Source organism: Pagrus pagrus, assembly GCF_965226575.1.
Source record: "Pagrus pagrus genome assembly, chromosome: 8".
In the NCBI taxonomy this organism is placed as follows: domain Eukaryota; kingdom Metazoa; phylum Chordata; class Actinopteri; order Spariformes; family Sparidae; genus Pagrus; species Pagrus pagrus.
The window spans coordinates 3,720,279-3,734,013 of record NC_140192.1 but is presented as its reverse complement, the minus strand read 5'-3'; the positions used below and the strand labels follow the sequence as shown (position 1 = coordinate 3,734,013).

At 43.2% G+C, this 13,735-nt stretch overlaps 1 protein-coding gene across 4 annotated transcripts; it reads right to left on the bottom strand.

Annotated features, from left to right (window-relative positions):
- Positions 1-50: 50 nt before the first annotated feature.
- Positions 51-12,883, bottom strand: tpcn1 (two pore segment channel 1). Of its 4 annotated transcripts, none has more exons than XM_084359114.1 (26): positions 12,199-12,883; positions 8,445-8,581; positions 7,630-7,806; positions 7,422-7,535; positions 7,204-7,334; positions 6,907-6,995; positions 6,275-6,309; positions 6,076-6,134; positions 5,850-5,949; positions 5,646-5,762; positions 5,408-5,532; positions 5,276-5,324; positions 5,123-5,186; positions 4,986-5,030; positions 4,131-4,187; positions 3,967-4,020; positions 3,790-3,862; positions 3,446-3,553; positions 3,190-3,351; positions 2,498-2,613; positions 2,081-2,127; positions 1,903-1,971; positions 1,703-1,802; positions 1,071-1,210; positions 892-972; positions 51-801 (listed from the first exon to the last, which is right to left on the bottom strand). In XM_084359114.1, exons 1-26 carry the CDS (start codon positions 12,287-12,289, stop codon positions 652-654), a joined length of 2,490 nt encoding a protein of 829 aa, XP_084215240.1. In that variant the 5' UTR covers positions 12,290-12,883; the 3' UTR covers positions 51-651. The 4 variants fall into 4 exon arrangements, with proteins under 4 accessions (XP_084215240.1, XP_084215239.1, XP_084215238.1 ...); XM_084359113.1 differs by having other exon boundaries at positions 51-804; positions 12,199-12,882; XM_084359112.1 differs by lacking the exon at positions 12,199-12,883 and adding an exon at positions 8,712-9,482.
- Between the last annotated feature and the right edge of the window lie 852 nt (positions 12,884-13,735).

Below are 13,735 nucleotides of genomic sequence, written 5' to 3'. Positions count from 1 at the left end.
CAAGTAAATGAGAAGTTACCAGCAGTATTATACAGCAAAAAATACATCAATGACAATTTGAACAATTTAATAAAATCCCTTCTTAACTAACTCAAATACATTACAGAATAAGAAGTTATATAAAAGTAAAATAGTCTGTTGAGACATTAGTCAGGAGATACAACGTAATTGTATTGTTGGGATGAGCTGAAAGGAGGGGAACTGTTTATACTTTTGGTCTTTAGAGAGCTTAGTAGAAGTAGTGTCTGTGTTAATACTGATCGTTGGAGCCATTGGACTAAGGCATCGGGTTTAAGTATGACATGATTTACAAGAGGTCACGTAAGGCCTACAGTAGTATACGTACACAAAATACTGTAGTCCTGCAGGCTCTGGTAATATCTGCTGCAGTCTTTGAAAAGGCCAACAGAGGGCAAACATTCCCGCTTCACTGTGGCAGAGCTGCACTGCTGTCTTTCTGTCAGTCATCAATAACTCGTCTCGCTCTCCCGTCAATCCAAAAAAGGTCCCCGGACCAGTTTCAACTGGACCAACTGTGCCAAACGGGGAGCGTGTGGGTGAAACTGAAAGTGACCTGGAGTGATGGCGTTTCTTAGCATTTAAAAAAAATGCTGCGATGGTGGTGTGAATGTTCTGCCTGCAAACTGCGCGCTAGTTGATGCTGTGAGGTCCAGTCTGTGAGTTGAGCTGCGGCTCTGGGCAGGAAGACGGGTCAGGGGCGGGACTCTCCGGATCCGGATCCGGCTCCAGGCTTTGGTCGGACTGAGGCAGGTTTTCCCTCGAATACTCTGCATACCACTCCTGCTGCAGCAAGGCATAGAACAAGTTCAGGAGGCTACGACAGACCAAACTGCTGTCATGGTATGCAGGATTATTTCTTTCACTTCTTACCTGTATCTCCTCCTCGTACATTTTCATGCTGAGGTCGCTCTTCGTTCTAGACCTACGACCGAGGTACACCAGAGACAAGTGCTGCACACAGCACAGCAGGAGGGGAAGCAAGTTAGTGGGGCTTCATGTGAAGAGCAGAGGATGAAGAGTTTATTTTGTGTTTGTGTGTGTGTCCTTACCCCTCCCCTGTCCATGGCTGTCAGGACTCCCTGTAGGGAGCTGAGGGAGGACTGTCCCGGGCAGGTCTGTTTGTACAGATCCAGAGTGGCCAGAGCTTCGTCTCGACTCACCTCTACCTCAAACACTATCCCGTTCTCATCTAGAGCGTGTACACACAGACATAAATGTCACACACTGAACGCTCATTCACACTAGAGATGCACGATATATCAAGCCCAATCAGTCTTTACTGAAGCAGAAGTACAGATACGTGTGTAAATAAAGTAGAAGTACTGATTCAACATCTTTACTGAAGTAGAAGTGAGAAAGTACATGCTCTGACATGTACTCGAATCTGTTTGTCTGTTTCCGTCTTGTTATGTAGTGTTGTCTGCTGTGCCTGATATTCACCAATCAATAATTTCTCTCACATACATTAAAACTAAAGTAACAAGCCTGTTTTGAAAATGTAACAAGTAGAAAGTACAGATATTTGTATTAAAATGTAGGTAGTAAAAGTAGAAGATACAGATACCTGAAACATCTACGTTACCTCCCACCTGTGCCTTCACCCAAAAATGTAATGTTTTAAGTTATGGGGAAAATGTAAACAGGTTTATGTCCCCGCAACACGAGTAACACGAGGTCTCACCCTCTGGGTTCTCCAGGGGTTCTTGCCGGTTCTTGCGGCTGTAGTTCATGCGGAACACAAACGCGTCCAGAATGAACGCCACAATGATGGTCATCACCACCTGCAGAGACAGTGTAACACACACACATTCACTTTCACTAGCACAAAAATAAAAAGTAAATCCAGTACAAACTTCTGCAGACATTTCCCACAGGCCTCACCATGGTAACTATGTAAAAGGTCATGAAGTAGAGTCGGCTCCAGTGGCTCGTCATAGACGTGACTCCTTCCTGTGAGAGAGTGAACACGACAGCGGTCAAACAGCGACACCCACTGATCGGTGACGAGACTGCAGAGAGGTGACTGAGGAAAGAGTGCAGATAAACGAAGTGATCTCACCATGGTGATGTACCAGTTGTTCACCACAGTCAGCTCAAACAGAGTCACTGGAGGAGAGAGAAAAGCACATAACGCTGTAATCAAAAACAAAATGAACCGATCCTGGTAACAAGTTCTGTCTGTGCCACAGGATTCAATAACAAAAGCTAATAAAAACATGATCTGTCATTACTATGAACATGGCATCAATACTCACTGCGGCATCAAATCAGCAGTTGAAAATAGTCCCCAACAAGAACATTAAAATATGAAACTACATATTAACAACCTGGTTTTTAGTAGGAACCAGTGGACTTGTGGTCTGAGAGCCACAAACAAGCTGAGGAAGTCGGAAAATACAAATGGACTGGAGCCTTTTCTGGGATTTCTCAACAAAAATATATAAGAAATTGTCAGCTGTTACAAAAAAAGACTTACCGAAGCTGCTGAGAATGTTGTTGAAGTTATTGAGATAATAATAGCCCTCTTCCAACACCGTTTTGTTGCCAATGGTAATGTTGATCTGTCTGTAGGAGTCTGCCACTGTGCTGGTGCTGAGAGACAAAAACAGAGGGAATAAAGAGCGGTTAGTGGGAGCAAACACAATTCATCCTTTTGTACCACAAGCTATAGAAAAATGCAGAAGACCACAGTTAAAGGATAATTCTGGTATATATTCAGTCCAGTAGATCAACTTAGCCGGCAGCTGTAACATGGGCAGCAGTAAGACAATCCTTCAGGACAACTTTGACCCTCAAAGTAAGTCCAAAGTGCTTCTTTCTGCCACCGATAATAAATGAAGAAACCCTTAATCCACCCCTTAAAATGTGAAGATATTAAACATGCCGTTTTGCCCCCGCTGCTTCTCTAAAGTCTTTTTAAAAGTACAATTTGTAACTAAACTGCATTTATCAACCTGACTGCAGCAGCAGCGATGTTGCAGCCATTGTAGTCCGTGTCACGGCCTCTGGCTAATGCGATACACTGGACCAATACCTATTTGTCATTAACACAGGGCCCAGGTTTGAAAAGACAACACCAATACATTCCAATCAGCCCATATGTAGAAAACTGACAAATAAAATTTAGGGTGACTTCTTTTTAAATGTTACTCTGACGTCTCGACTCACTTGCAGCAGTTGGGGTAAACCACATCTGCGAAGAACTCCATCCCCACAATGGCAAAGGAGTAGTAGAAGATGATTAAGGTCAACCCCAGACTGGCCATCCTGGGGAAGAGCTCGAACATGGTGTCCAACACGTTACGATACCTCTGCTTAATCTTAAACAGCCTGTAAGAGAACAAAGACCAACATTTCAACATAAAGGAAAATATGAATGAGTACATGGACACTACACTCTCAAGAGTGGGAAATAAAAGTGTACCGGAGCAGCTGAAGGGGTCGCAGCACTACGATGAAATAAAACGGCTCCATATCAAAGGCGAGAGCGATCAGGCCCAGGAAGGCAAACACTGTCACCGAGAAGTCAAACCTGGACAGACCAAAAACAAAAACACAGAGTCAGTGTTTGGCACATGTTGAAATACATTTTTGATATATTTTCACAAAACAAAATTAAAATTTTAGTAAGAGTACTGAATCCAAATGTTCATACTCCAACAGCATCTATGGATTTATGCATGTGAGTTTTTAAGTCTGACATTTTGGATTCAGTGCTCACACATAATATAACAATCAATCAGCATCAGTGTCCAAGTTATTACTCACAGATTCCACCCAGAGCTGAAATAAGCCATCGGCCCCAAACCTGAAATTTTCAATAACACCTCTACACCGTAAACTAAAAGAGGAGGGACAGAGGGAGAGTTAATATTAGTATTAAAGCGTGTACACAACTCGACACACTCAATAATCAGTTTTAGATCGTGGTCGCGGTCTACTCACTGGTCAGAAAAACAATGTAACTCCAGGGGACAAATCTGGACCAAGAAAATCCACCTGCAGAGGGAGAGGAAGGTGAGAGAGGAAGGTGAGAGAGGAAGGTGAGAGGTCTGCAGCGCAAAAATCTCCTGTGTCGTGTGTTTACGTGATCCGGGGGGAGATCTTACTATTCAGCGTGTACGTCTCCACGAGGATCCACACACCATTGATGGCCACCACCGCATCTGCAGGCACGAGGAAAGGTTAAAGGATAAGTTCACCCAAAAATGATAATTCAGTCATTATCCACTTTCAAGGGGTTCGCAAAACATTTCTGGAGCTTCACAGCGAAACACAAGCTGTGTTTACACGGACAATATTTCTTCATTCTGATTGAAATCGTTCCAAGTGAAAGATTTCAGGTCAACTGTTTACACAGGATGGGATTAATAGGTGCTGGTGTTTACATGCAACAATGAATATAATCAGAACAGCTGTTACATGTGCAGAAGTTATGTTACGTCATGCATTGCTATTCCCCATCGGATGTTTAATCTCTTTTTGGTGTGTGTTAGATCAGCTCCCTGCCCTGAAGTTGGACATTAAAGGTGAACTTCACCACAATCTTTGCTAAGTGGAGAAAAGTACGTGACTGCATATTTGCGTCAAGAGGGTGGGCATCCACTAAAGAACGCAGCTGAAATAGAAACTTTGTTCGGTGATTTACACCATTTAAAGAGCCAAAAACTTCACTGTAGTTGCTAAGCTACAATCGTTAGCAGGTACCTTGTCTGAAGTGGGTGTATGAACTCGATCGCACATTGAAGGTGTAAATAATAATGGAGAACGCTGCAACACTGTTTTGCTGTGAAGCTCCAGAAATGTTTTGCGGACTACAAAACTTCATCTGACTTTCCATCAGCACGAGAGTAGATAACGATTGAATTTTCATTTTTAGGTGAGCTTCTCTTTTAAAAGGTTTATCATGACAGACTGTTGTTGTCTCTGAGGACAGCTGGGCGAATGTAAATGATAGCACTTACACATGGCATACTGGAAGCCCTTTGACTTCACCAGCAGGTTGATGCCTGTTGAAGCAGAGACAGAGCGCTGACAATAAGGAACTGAGAGACTGATTTCTTCCGTTGTATAAATCGAAGAAAAGAAACAGAGAACTTGCCTTTGAAAATGAGGAAGGTCGTGTGTGGGAGGTCATCAAACCAGTGTTCTCCACTGCGCCGCGCCTTATCAATGGACAGATGTATGTTAAAAACAACCACGAGGACATTTGGAGTGAATAATAACTGAACAGTACAAATGTTTAGCTGCTCACCTTCCATTTAAGGCCTGTGACCTCATAAAACTTGTAAAAGTCCTGTAAACTGCAGCACAAAAGACTCATTAAATCACATTAAATGCATCAAAATGAAGGATTTTATCTTGAAAAACGGTGTCATGCAGTCACCTGAGCATTGGAGCCCCTGAGGTGTTCAGAGCTTTGTATGTGAGGAAGCGGTCTCTTGCAGACAAACGAGGTCTGTAAAACCGCATCAGACCGTCAAATTGTTTCAGCGATACGCCCATCGGCCTCTGGAGGGAGCGCCACATCAACACAGACAAACGCAATAGCCGTGAGTGCCTTGTAAAAATAAATAATTCGTCCAAATATACATTATAGACTACACAGAACAGTGAGGTCATACCTGCCGGCTAACCAGCAGCTGAAAGGCGTGGTCGATAGCGGAGCGTTTGTGGAGCAAAAGAGATTTAAACTTCATCTTCTCGACATCATTGAACGTATCGAACACCACTGCCAAGAGCTGGAGAGGGACAGGGGAAATGATGTGAGGTACAAAATACATCAAGAGAGACACTTTAGACAGTAGTGGAAACAAGGCTCATTGTACCAGGTTCATGATGAAGTAGAGCTCTATGGAGAGGTAAACAATGAAGAAAACACAGGACCAGCGGTTCTTGGAGTACGCCGGCATCATCACATCAGGGAAACTACAAGAAAGAGGGACGCATGAGAAAGACTGCACACATGTGGTGAGGCAAAAACATTCGTGATGAGCTCTAAAAGCAGGAAGTACTGCGTGCATGTTGTGATAACTGAACCATTACTTTTCTTACTTTGCTGTGGTCAGCAGCACAAACAGACTGACGAGGCTGTTCTCAAGAGTGCTGAAGTACTGCGGTGAGATGAGAGGGTTCAAGTCAGGAAATGTGACCATCAGACACAAAACTATGAACAAAGAGAACAACCACCCGAGTCCCCAAACGTACGTAACTCAACCAAACTAACGTGAGGTGGACTAAAGACTCAACGTACCGGGTCGGAAGTGTTTGGAGAGAAGAGACAGAAACCTGGAGGAGACAGAAGATGGTTCACTTTTAAAATGAAGTATATTACATTTTCAGTACAAGAGGGAAAAAAACGCAATTTTAAAGTTCAACCAAAAATGAAAATTCAGTCGTTATCTACTCAAACCCATGCCGATGTAAAAGTGGGTGAAGTTTCGTAGTCTACAAAACATTTCTGGAGCTTCACAGCAAAACAGCGTTGCAGCTTTCTCCTAAACAACTGATCCCAAGTTGATCTGAAAAGACATTATTTGCACCCTCAACGCCTGATCGAGCTCACGCATCGACTTAAGACAGGTTGCGTTCTCTCTAAGTGTCGCAGCTGCAGTGAAGATTTCGACTTTCAAATCAATTTGGGATCTTAGGGCCTCAGAGACTTGAATCACGCCGGACGAGCTGTATGGAGAAGTCTTTTTTTCTGTGGTTTAAAAACAAGTCCCCAGCCACTTCAGTTGTTTTGGCGAATGTTGTTTTGCTTTTGAAACTCCAGAAATGTTCCATCCGCCTGAGGCTGAGCAGACAGCAACTGAATTTTGTTTTTGGTGGGTGAACTTTTCCTTTAAAGCAGTTAATACACATTAAAATAATATGTTTTCTTACCCAAGATAGCGAATATAACCATGAAGAAGAGCAGCAGTAGGAGGATGTCAATAAAAGGTGGGAGGGACTGGAAGATCTGACGCAAATTCCTGTTCGGATGAAAGACACCTTGTTAGTGAAGATCGCATTAAATTGTTAAGTCAGTGGTGTCAGTATATTCAGGGAGCGGGACAAGATCTTGGTAAAAACATGTAGCTCCACTAAACCCAAACTTTGAAGTTGATCCTCATCCCCACAATCCTCTGTGATAATGACTTTAACCTGTCAGCGCAAATCTCATTAAGTGTCACTGTGTACCTGCGTACAGCGCCGCAGTATCTACAGTCCACCAGGAAGATTGGCCTGAGAGCTCTGGTCACTCTGACGTGAGACGTCTGTCTGATCAGAACCACTATGGCCTCCACGAACTGCAGCAGCAACACACACGTCTGTACAAAGAGAGGAGACAACCTGAATAATACGCAGTGACAGAAGATGAATCTGCCATCAGAAAGTACCCATCATGCATCAGTCACCTTCACCATTGTCCTCTTGTGTCGTATGAAGGTGCCGAAACCTAACCAGCGAAGTTTCATGCATAGCTCAAACGCCACCATGACCAAAGCCAGCAGCTCCAGAGTGGCGTGGACCTGCAGAGGCATCACATACGCTTTAACACCAAACTGTGCATATAAAGCTTGTGTTTGCGTGTGTGTGTATCTGTGATTATATACGTTCACTCACGTAGACGTCCAGGCGCAGCGAGGGCACCGCGGGAGCTTCACACAGCGACAGCATCATCAGCAGGAGGCCCGTCAGCAGCTCCATCATGTAGAACAGGTGGTTGTGGGCGAACAGGTACGCCGCCAGCGCCTTCGGGTTTCGAGGATGGGTGAAGAACTTATCATTGTTCTCTCCCTCCTGTATGTGAAATTTAAATGACACATACATAACAGACAAGGTAAGCCTTTTGATTGTATTTAAAAGGTGAAAATTGTAAAACATGGACAGAATTTGAGAAGGCAGCTCCAAAAAACATAGGGGGCAGTATTTCACCAGAGGAACTGATAACCGCTGCTCTTTGCTAGCTTTACTTAGCTGTAGTCAGCTACCGTTACATAGATGTCTACAAGTTTCTTTACACTCTGTTGATAATGTCAGTTCATTTTTTGAATATTTTAACAAACATCTGACAAAGTGCTCCTTCACAGGTGCAGACGACTCTGAATGTTTGGCTGTTTTGACCCTGAACATCATCACACAGGACCTTTTAAGGTTAGCAGAGGACTCTCGGTTATCGGCTGATTAGTTCCACATTTGTGTCACTACTTCCTTCTGTATTTTGAACTTCCTTGTATCTGAACTTATCTTGTCACAGCTGGTCATGATGTAAATATAGCCCAATAAAAGTGCACAATGATTAACCGTCTAGAAGTAACACAGTGTGGAGGATGTAATAAAACCATTATGATCATGTGAACCTGCATGTGACCCGTGAGCTGCAGTGGCCCTGCACACTCGGTCACTAACACATGCCACAGTCCACTGCTTGTGAATACCTGCAGGTAGATGGCTGCTTCCTGGTAGTTCATCTCCCAGCTCTGCCGTAAGGACACATTTGGGCCTCTGTGGTTCTGTGGCCCGGGCGTTGAGATCACAGCGTTGTTCACTATGTCATAATTGCCTGCTCCTCCATCTGGAAGAAAACACTTCAGCGTCAGTGTGTTGATGCAGCTTATATTCACGTGGAAAAGAACAGAAGATGTCTTTAATCTACATATTTCTCTTTAGCCACACACAGAGTACATGAAGGGGTGTGTGCGTACCGATGCAGCCTAGGTCTAACGTCGAGGCGTACGAGGAGATCACTACCGGACTCTCGTTATGGGTCTGATCTTCACGGCAACCAGCTGCCTGCCCGCATAAGCACTCCATTGATCAGTTAGGATTTTGTCTGTGAGCCTCAGCTTTGTGAACGTATTAATGTTCCTGTGTGTGTTTGTGTCATTCACAGTACGCTGGTCTTATTCCAGCATCCACACACATCTGGAGATACAGACGGCCAAACATTCCACTCAGGCCAGATGCAAACTCCAGAGACAAAGTCACAAGTGGAGTCAGAGTCCTTACAGAGCCAGAAATATCCAGACAAGGCTCGGGGAAACAAGGCTGACACTGTGACACCGGAGACCCGACAACTATTCAATCGACAATGCTTATGAGGTTCAGTGCTTCTTGGACAAACTGTTTGCTTCTTTTAGGAAAAATGTTTCTCTTACAGTCACTTTGACGAGAGATACTGTGAGTTTAAACTTCGAACCCAACGCTGCCAGTCAGAGAGAAAGTCCCGTGTCTGCACTGATGTCACATTGTCTATTACGCCTCCTTCCTGCCACAGACAGGATACAGACAGGAGACAGATAAACCACAGGGTGACTTAATCCTGTGCTGCCAGAGAACATGCGACTGACTTTAAAAGACAGGGAAGACATCTAGATATATAATAACACAGAGAAAGCAGCTTGTCATCGTAGAGTTTTAAATGAGACAGTACTTTTTCTAAAACCTGCACTGTCTACACAATAACCTCAAAAGTACAACAGAGACAGCTGAAGTCCAGAGTAACTCCCTTACAATCTTGATTTACAGATTCAACAGGCTCTCTCTTAAATATAAATCACAGTTCCTTTCTTGAACGAACTCTTCCTCTAAGCGTCTTCCTGCAGCTGCCTATTTTAGAGGTCTATCTGGGTGCTCTTCCCACACACTGTTCATCACATGTTTCTGCTTTAGGCACCACTCCTAGGAGTAAAAAAAAAAACCCGGTGAAGAGACCATATGAGTCTGTGAACTGCAGTCACAGACATTTCCTTTCCACCATGACGGCAGCAGATCGAGCTGAAGTGTGAAGATCAAATTCCAGTCCAGCGGCAGCCTGGCTGTTATCCTGACAGGAGTACACCGCGTGTCCGCCGTGTGCTATTCCAGCCCCTCATTTGTTTGAGAACAATAACATGTTTGAAGCTCCCAGTCAAAAACACGGTGAGGTCAGGCTCACAGCAACACAAACAGGCTCAGCAGTCATGACCGTTTCTCCAAGGACAAACAACAAATAGTTTTGTGGGGATCTGAAGGGTCCCGACCACCAGCAATAAAAACTGAACTCCACGCGTCTGTCCAGGCATGTGATTTGTCACTGAGGTGACACTCTCTCCCGGTCCAAGTTCAAACCCCCCTCACTTTCCAGAAAGCTCCAACAGCCGTCAGAAAGAACAGAAGGATCTGTCCTCCTTGTCCACCACTCCCAGATATCCTGAGAAAAAAAAAACCTCCTCTCCTCTTCCTGTTCACCTCCAGAGCCAGAGAAAATGATCCAGTTAGCTCACACACACAGACACTTACACACAGGCTGCAGACATTCACACACACAACACACACATGCTGCCCATGAGCAGCAGGGAGGGGCTGAGGGGGTGCAGGGTCTGCTGAGGCAGCAGTTTCTCAGATGGGTCATTTTGTAGCTTATATGTGAGGCATACAAAGGGCAGCGGGATTACTATGTTGAGTGGATGCATGGATACCTATACATACTGCACACACTCACACTCACACACACACACACACACACACACACGTGATCTCAGAGCCTGGGGGACAACCTCCATCAAAGCAGTGTGGCCCGGACGTGCAGCGTGTACACAGCCGCCTGTCAACAACATTCAATGGCTAGAAACTGCAAATCTGGTAAGTAGGCGAGCTTTAACTTCATTCTACAAAATATACAGCTGCAATTACATTAAAACTATATACAAAAATACTGAATACTCTTCCACAAACAACATTAGAAAATGTTCAATAATCTCCTCTCAACCAAGAATAACAAAACATACCTTCATGAGACTATACCCAGCAAGTCTGTGCTCAGTTGTCAGTTTATTTGATGCACCATACTGAAGCTAATTTTGTTGAGACTGTCTCAGAGAGGTGTTGATTCAATTTCATGTCCTTCTGGAGGCTCTAGTTAGCATGCTGAATCTAATATTGTTTTATATTGAGGGTAAATGAATAAATACGCAGAGTACGGATGTTTTCAGCTGAAAACAAGCAATTTGGCTTTATATTATTAGCGCTATTTATCAGCTGGTATTTCACAGATACTGATAAATAGCTGATAATATAAATTCCCCAAAATCGGGCTAATATTTAAATGAAACCTTTCATATATGCAGTCTCTCCCTGAAACGTTCAGGAACCGTTCCTGCGTGGGGTGATGTGTGATGTGAGCAGGAACTGATATTCAGGAACAAACTGCACCGACAATGTCCCTCCGAAAGACCACACCAGTATGAGTAAAGCGCCACAAACTACAGCTTCCACAATGACCATAAAGTTGAATAGACACCTGAAACAGCTCCAATAAAAACTGAGCATTACAACCTTCATGAAGGTTGGATTTATTGCGTGGCTGTTGACATCGGACTGCCTGGGTTTTAGCTTTGCATACCGGATAAACTGGCAAATGAGTGTATTTTCAACCTCACTCAAAAATGTGTTTTCTCTTTGTTTCTACAGTTGAATGTTTGAGCTACACTGTGTTGAACGATGCATGTGCTGAGTTTCACACACGTCTGTTAAAAGCTCATTGAAAACCTGATTTAAAGAGGTGATTTGTGACATCACAAACAGTTCGGAGGCCAGTCTCGGTCTAATATTCAGCATGTGATGAAGAAACTTGACACGTCCAGTGCACAAACACTGAGACTTTACAGTAAAGTCGGAGACATCTCCTGTCCAGTAGTTAAAGGTGCACTATGTAGAAGATTTGTTAATGAGAAGAGAAAGATCTTCACTGGCTTCACTGATTAGCCTAAACAAACTAAATAAACAACCTCTCTTTGTTTTCATGACTGAATTAACTGAATAAACAAACTGACCTTAAAGGACAACACAGTTTCATAGTTTCACTTTGTTTATGTGGCGGACCCTGCCACCTTTCTAGCTTCAAACAGTGTTTTTATTCACTTATGGGAGGAAAAAAAAACATTTTTGAAGTAATATAACCTTATCAGTATTGTAAATAAAACCTTTCTGAGTTTCTTAATTTCTTTTCCAAAACTACACAGTGCACCTTTAAACTTTTGCACTGACACATATTTGCACATCATGTATTCAAGATTGTTTTGTCTTCTAACACGATAAGAGAGCATTTTTTGGGTGGGCTGAAGGGGATGTTTTATTGTTTATCTACGCCTGTCCATGCATGCACAGCTGACATGGCTGGCCGAGGATCAGGTTGTGACAGTGGACACTTACTTTCGTCTCCTCTCTCAGCCTCCTCGTTGAGCAGACCGCTGTTCGCCTCGTCCCAGGTCAAGATGAGAGGCACATCGTCGTCAGACTCCATGCCAGCAGATGAAGAGGTCGAGGCTAACGTTTAATCACACTTAATCTAATCTACTCACCAGCTAAATAAGTGCATGGTTTGTGCGACGACAGCACAGCTCACGGCTACTGACGTGAAGTTTGTTGTCAGCTAACTGAGTTGCTAGCTGAGGTGCTAGCTAACCAGCAGTTTAAAAACCGTCCGTGGGGACACACGCAGCGCAGGAGGAACCGGGTTTCCCGTTCTCAAGCTGTGTGAAGCGGGCCGGGCCTGTTGTGTCCGCACTCCGTCTCTGTCCCGTCCCGGATGGCATCTGTCACCGAATCAAGTGCTTCACTGTCACTCGGGCTAACAAGCCGAGACAGTCCGTCTGTGTCCATCACGGCATCATCATCATCAACTTCATCATCTTCGTCACGGCACACTGGGCTTTCTGCTCGGTAACAAATGCTGCTAATATTTAACCGATGACCGAAGACGACAGCTGATTATCTAGATTAATCCTGTCCCGAGTTACAATCCGCGATACTTCGTAGAGATACTACATAAAGCTCTACAGATACTGTGGATAACAGTTAGATCAACAAACACTCACGACACTGACGCACTTTACGGCAGGCTGATTGACCGAGGCCATATTTTCAAAATAAAAGTCGATGGATTTAAGAATGTAAAAAAAAACTCAATTTTATGGAAATAAAGAACTTATGTATCAGAAAAATGTTGTTTTGTTTGCATTAATAACCAAAAAGTTTTAAATGAAAACGTAAACAATCATGAATTTATTATTATTATTATTATTATTATTATTGTTTTAATCAAAAAGGAGGCAGACTAAGCAGAACTGATGTTTAATAATAACTGCTGACTTAAAATGCAATTGGCTTTTAACTCCTTAAAATAAAGCAGCGTCTACTTGGTTTCAAATGTCCACCAGTTGTTACATCTTATGTGAATCATTTTTACAGGCCTGAACAGGTGAAAGTATCCAGTAGCACACAAGAGAAAAGATTTTAGGAAATGTATGTCTTGTTTTTTACATAGTTGAGTGTATAATGTTGGTTATGTGCATGACATGGAGGGAGATTTGTAAGCTTTTCAACACAGCGGTAAACCTGTGACTGTATGTTTTATGTATTAAAGCTTTTATCACTGAGACTGAGTCATGTTTGTTCACATTATTGTTTGATCATCTGTCAATAATGTAAGCAATAATTTTACTGTTTTAGTTAGTTAAGTGGAGTTTATTTTATCTATTAACCAACCTATACTACATGCTTATATATACCTTTCTGTAATCCCTGAGATGTTTTCTAACCGAAAATTTGATAATCTGGGACGGATCACATTGTAATCTGGGACTCTGTTTTGGTCTTTAAAAAGCCTAAATCTACTTAATCTACACATGCCAAGCTCAATGTCACCATTTGTTTAAAAGCCTTATGAAAAACATACAAGGACAGAAAG

Excerpts from the sequence above, each read along its gene's own strand:
- tpcn1 (XM_084359111.1), bottom strand. The coding sequence starts at position 8,820 with ATGGAGTGCTTATGCGGGCAGGCAGCTGGTTGCCGTGAAGATCAGACC. Across the intron at positions 7,536-7,629 it reads CGCTGCGCCTGGACGTCTAC|GTCCACGCCACTCTGGAGCT; the intron begins GTGAGTGAACGT and ends ATGCCTCTGCAG. Across the intron at positions 4,188-4,985 it reads GGGCTTCCAGTATGCCATGT|ATGCGGTGGTGGCCATCAAT; the intron begins GTAAGTGCTATC and ends TCGTGCCTGCAG.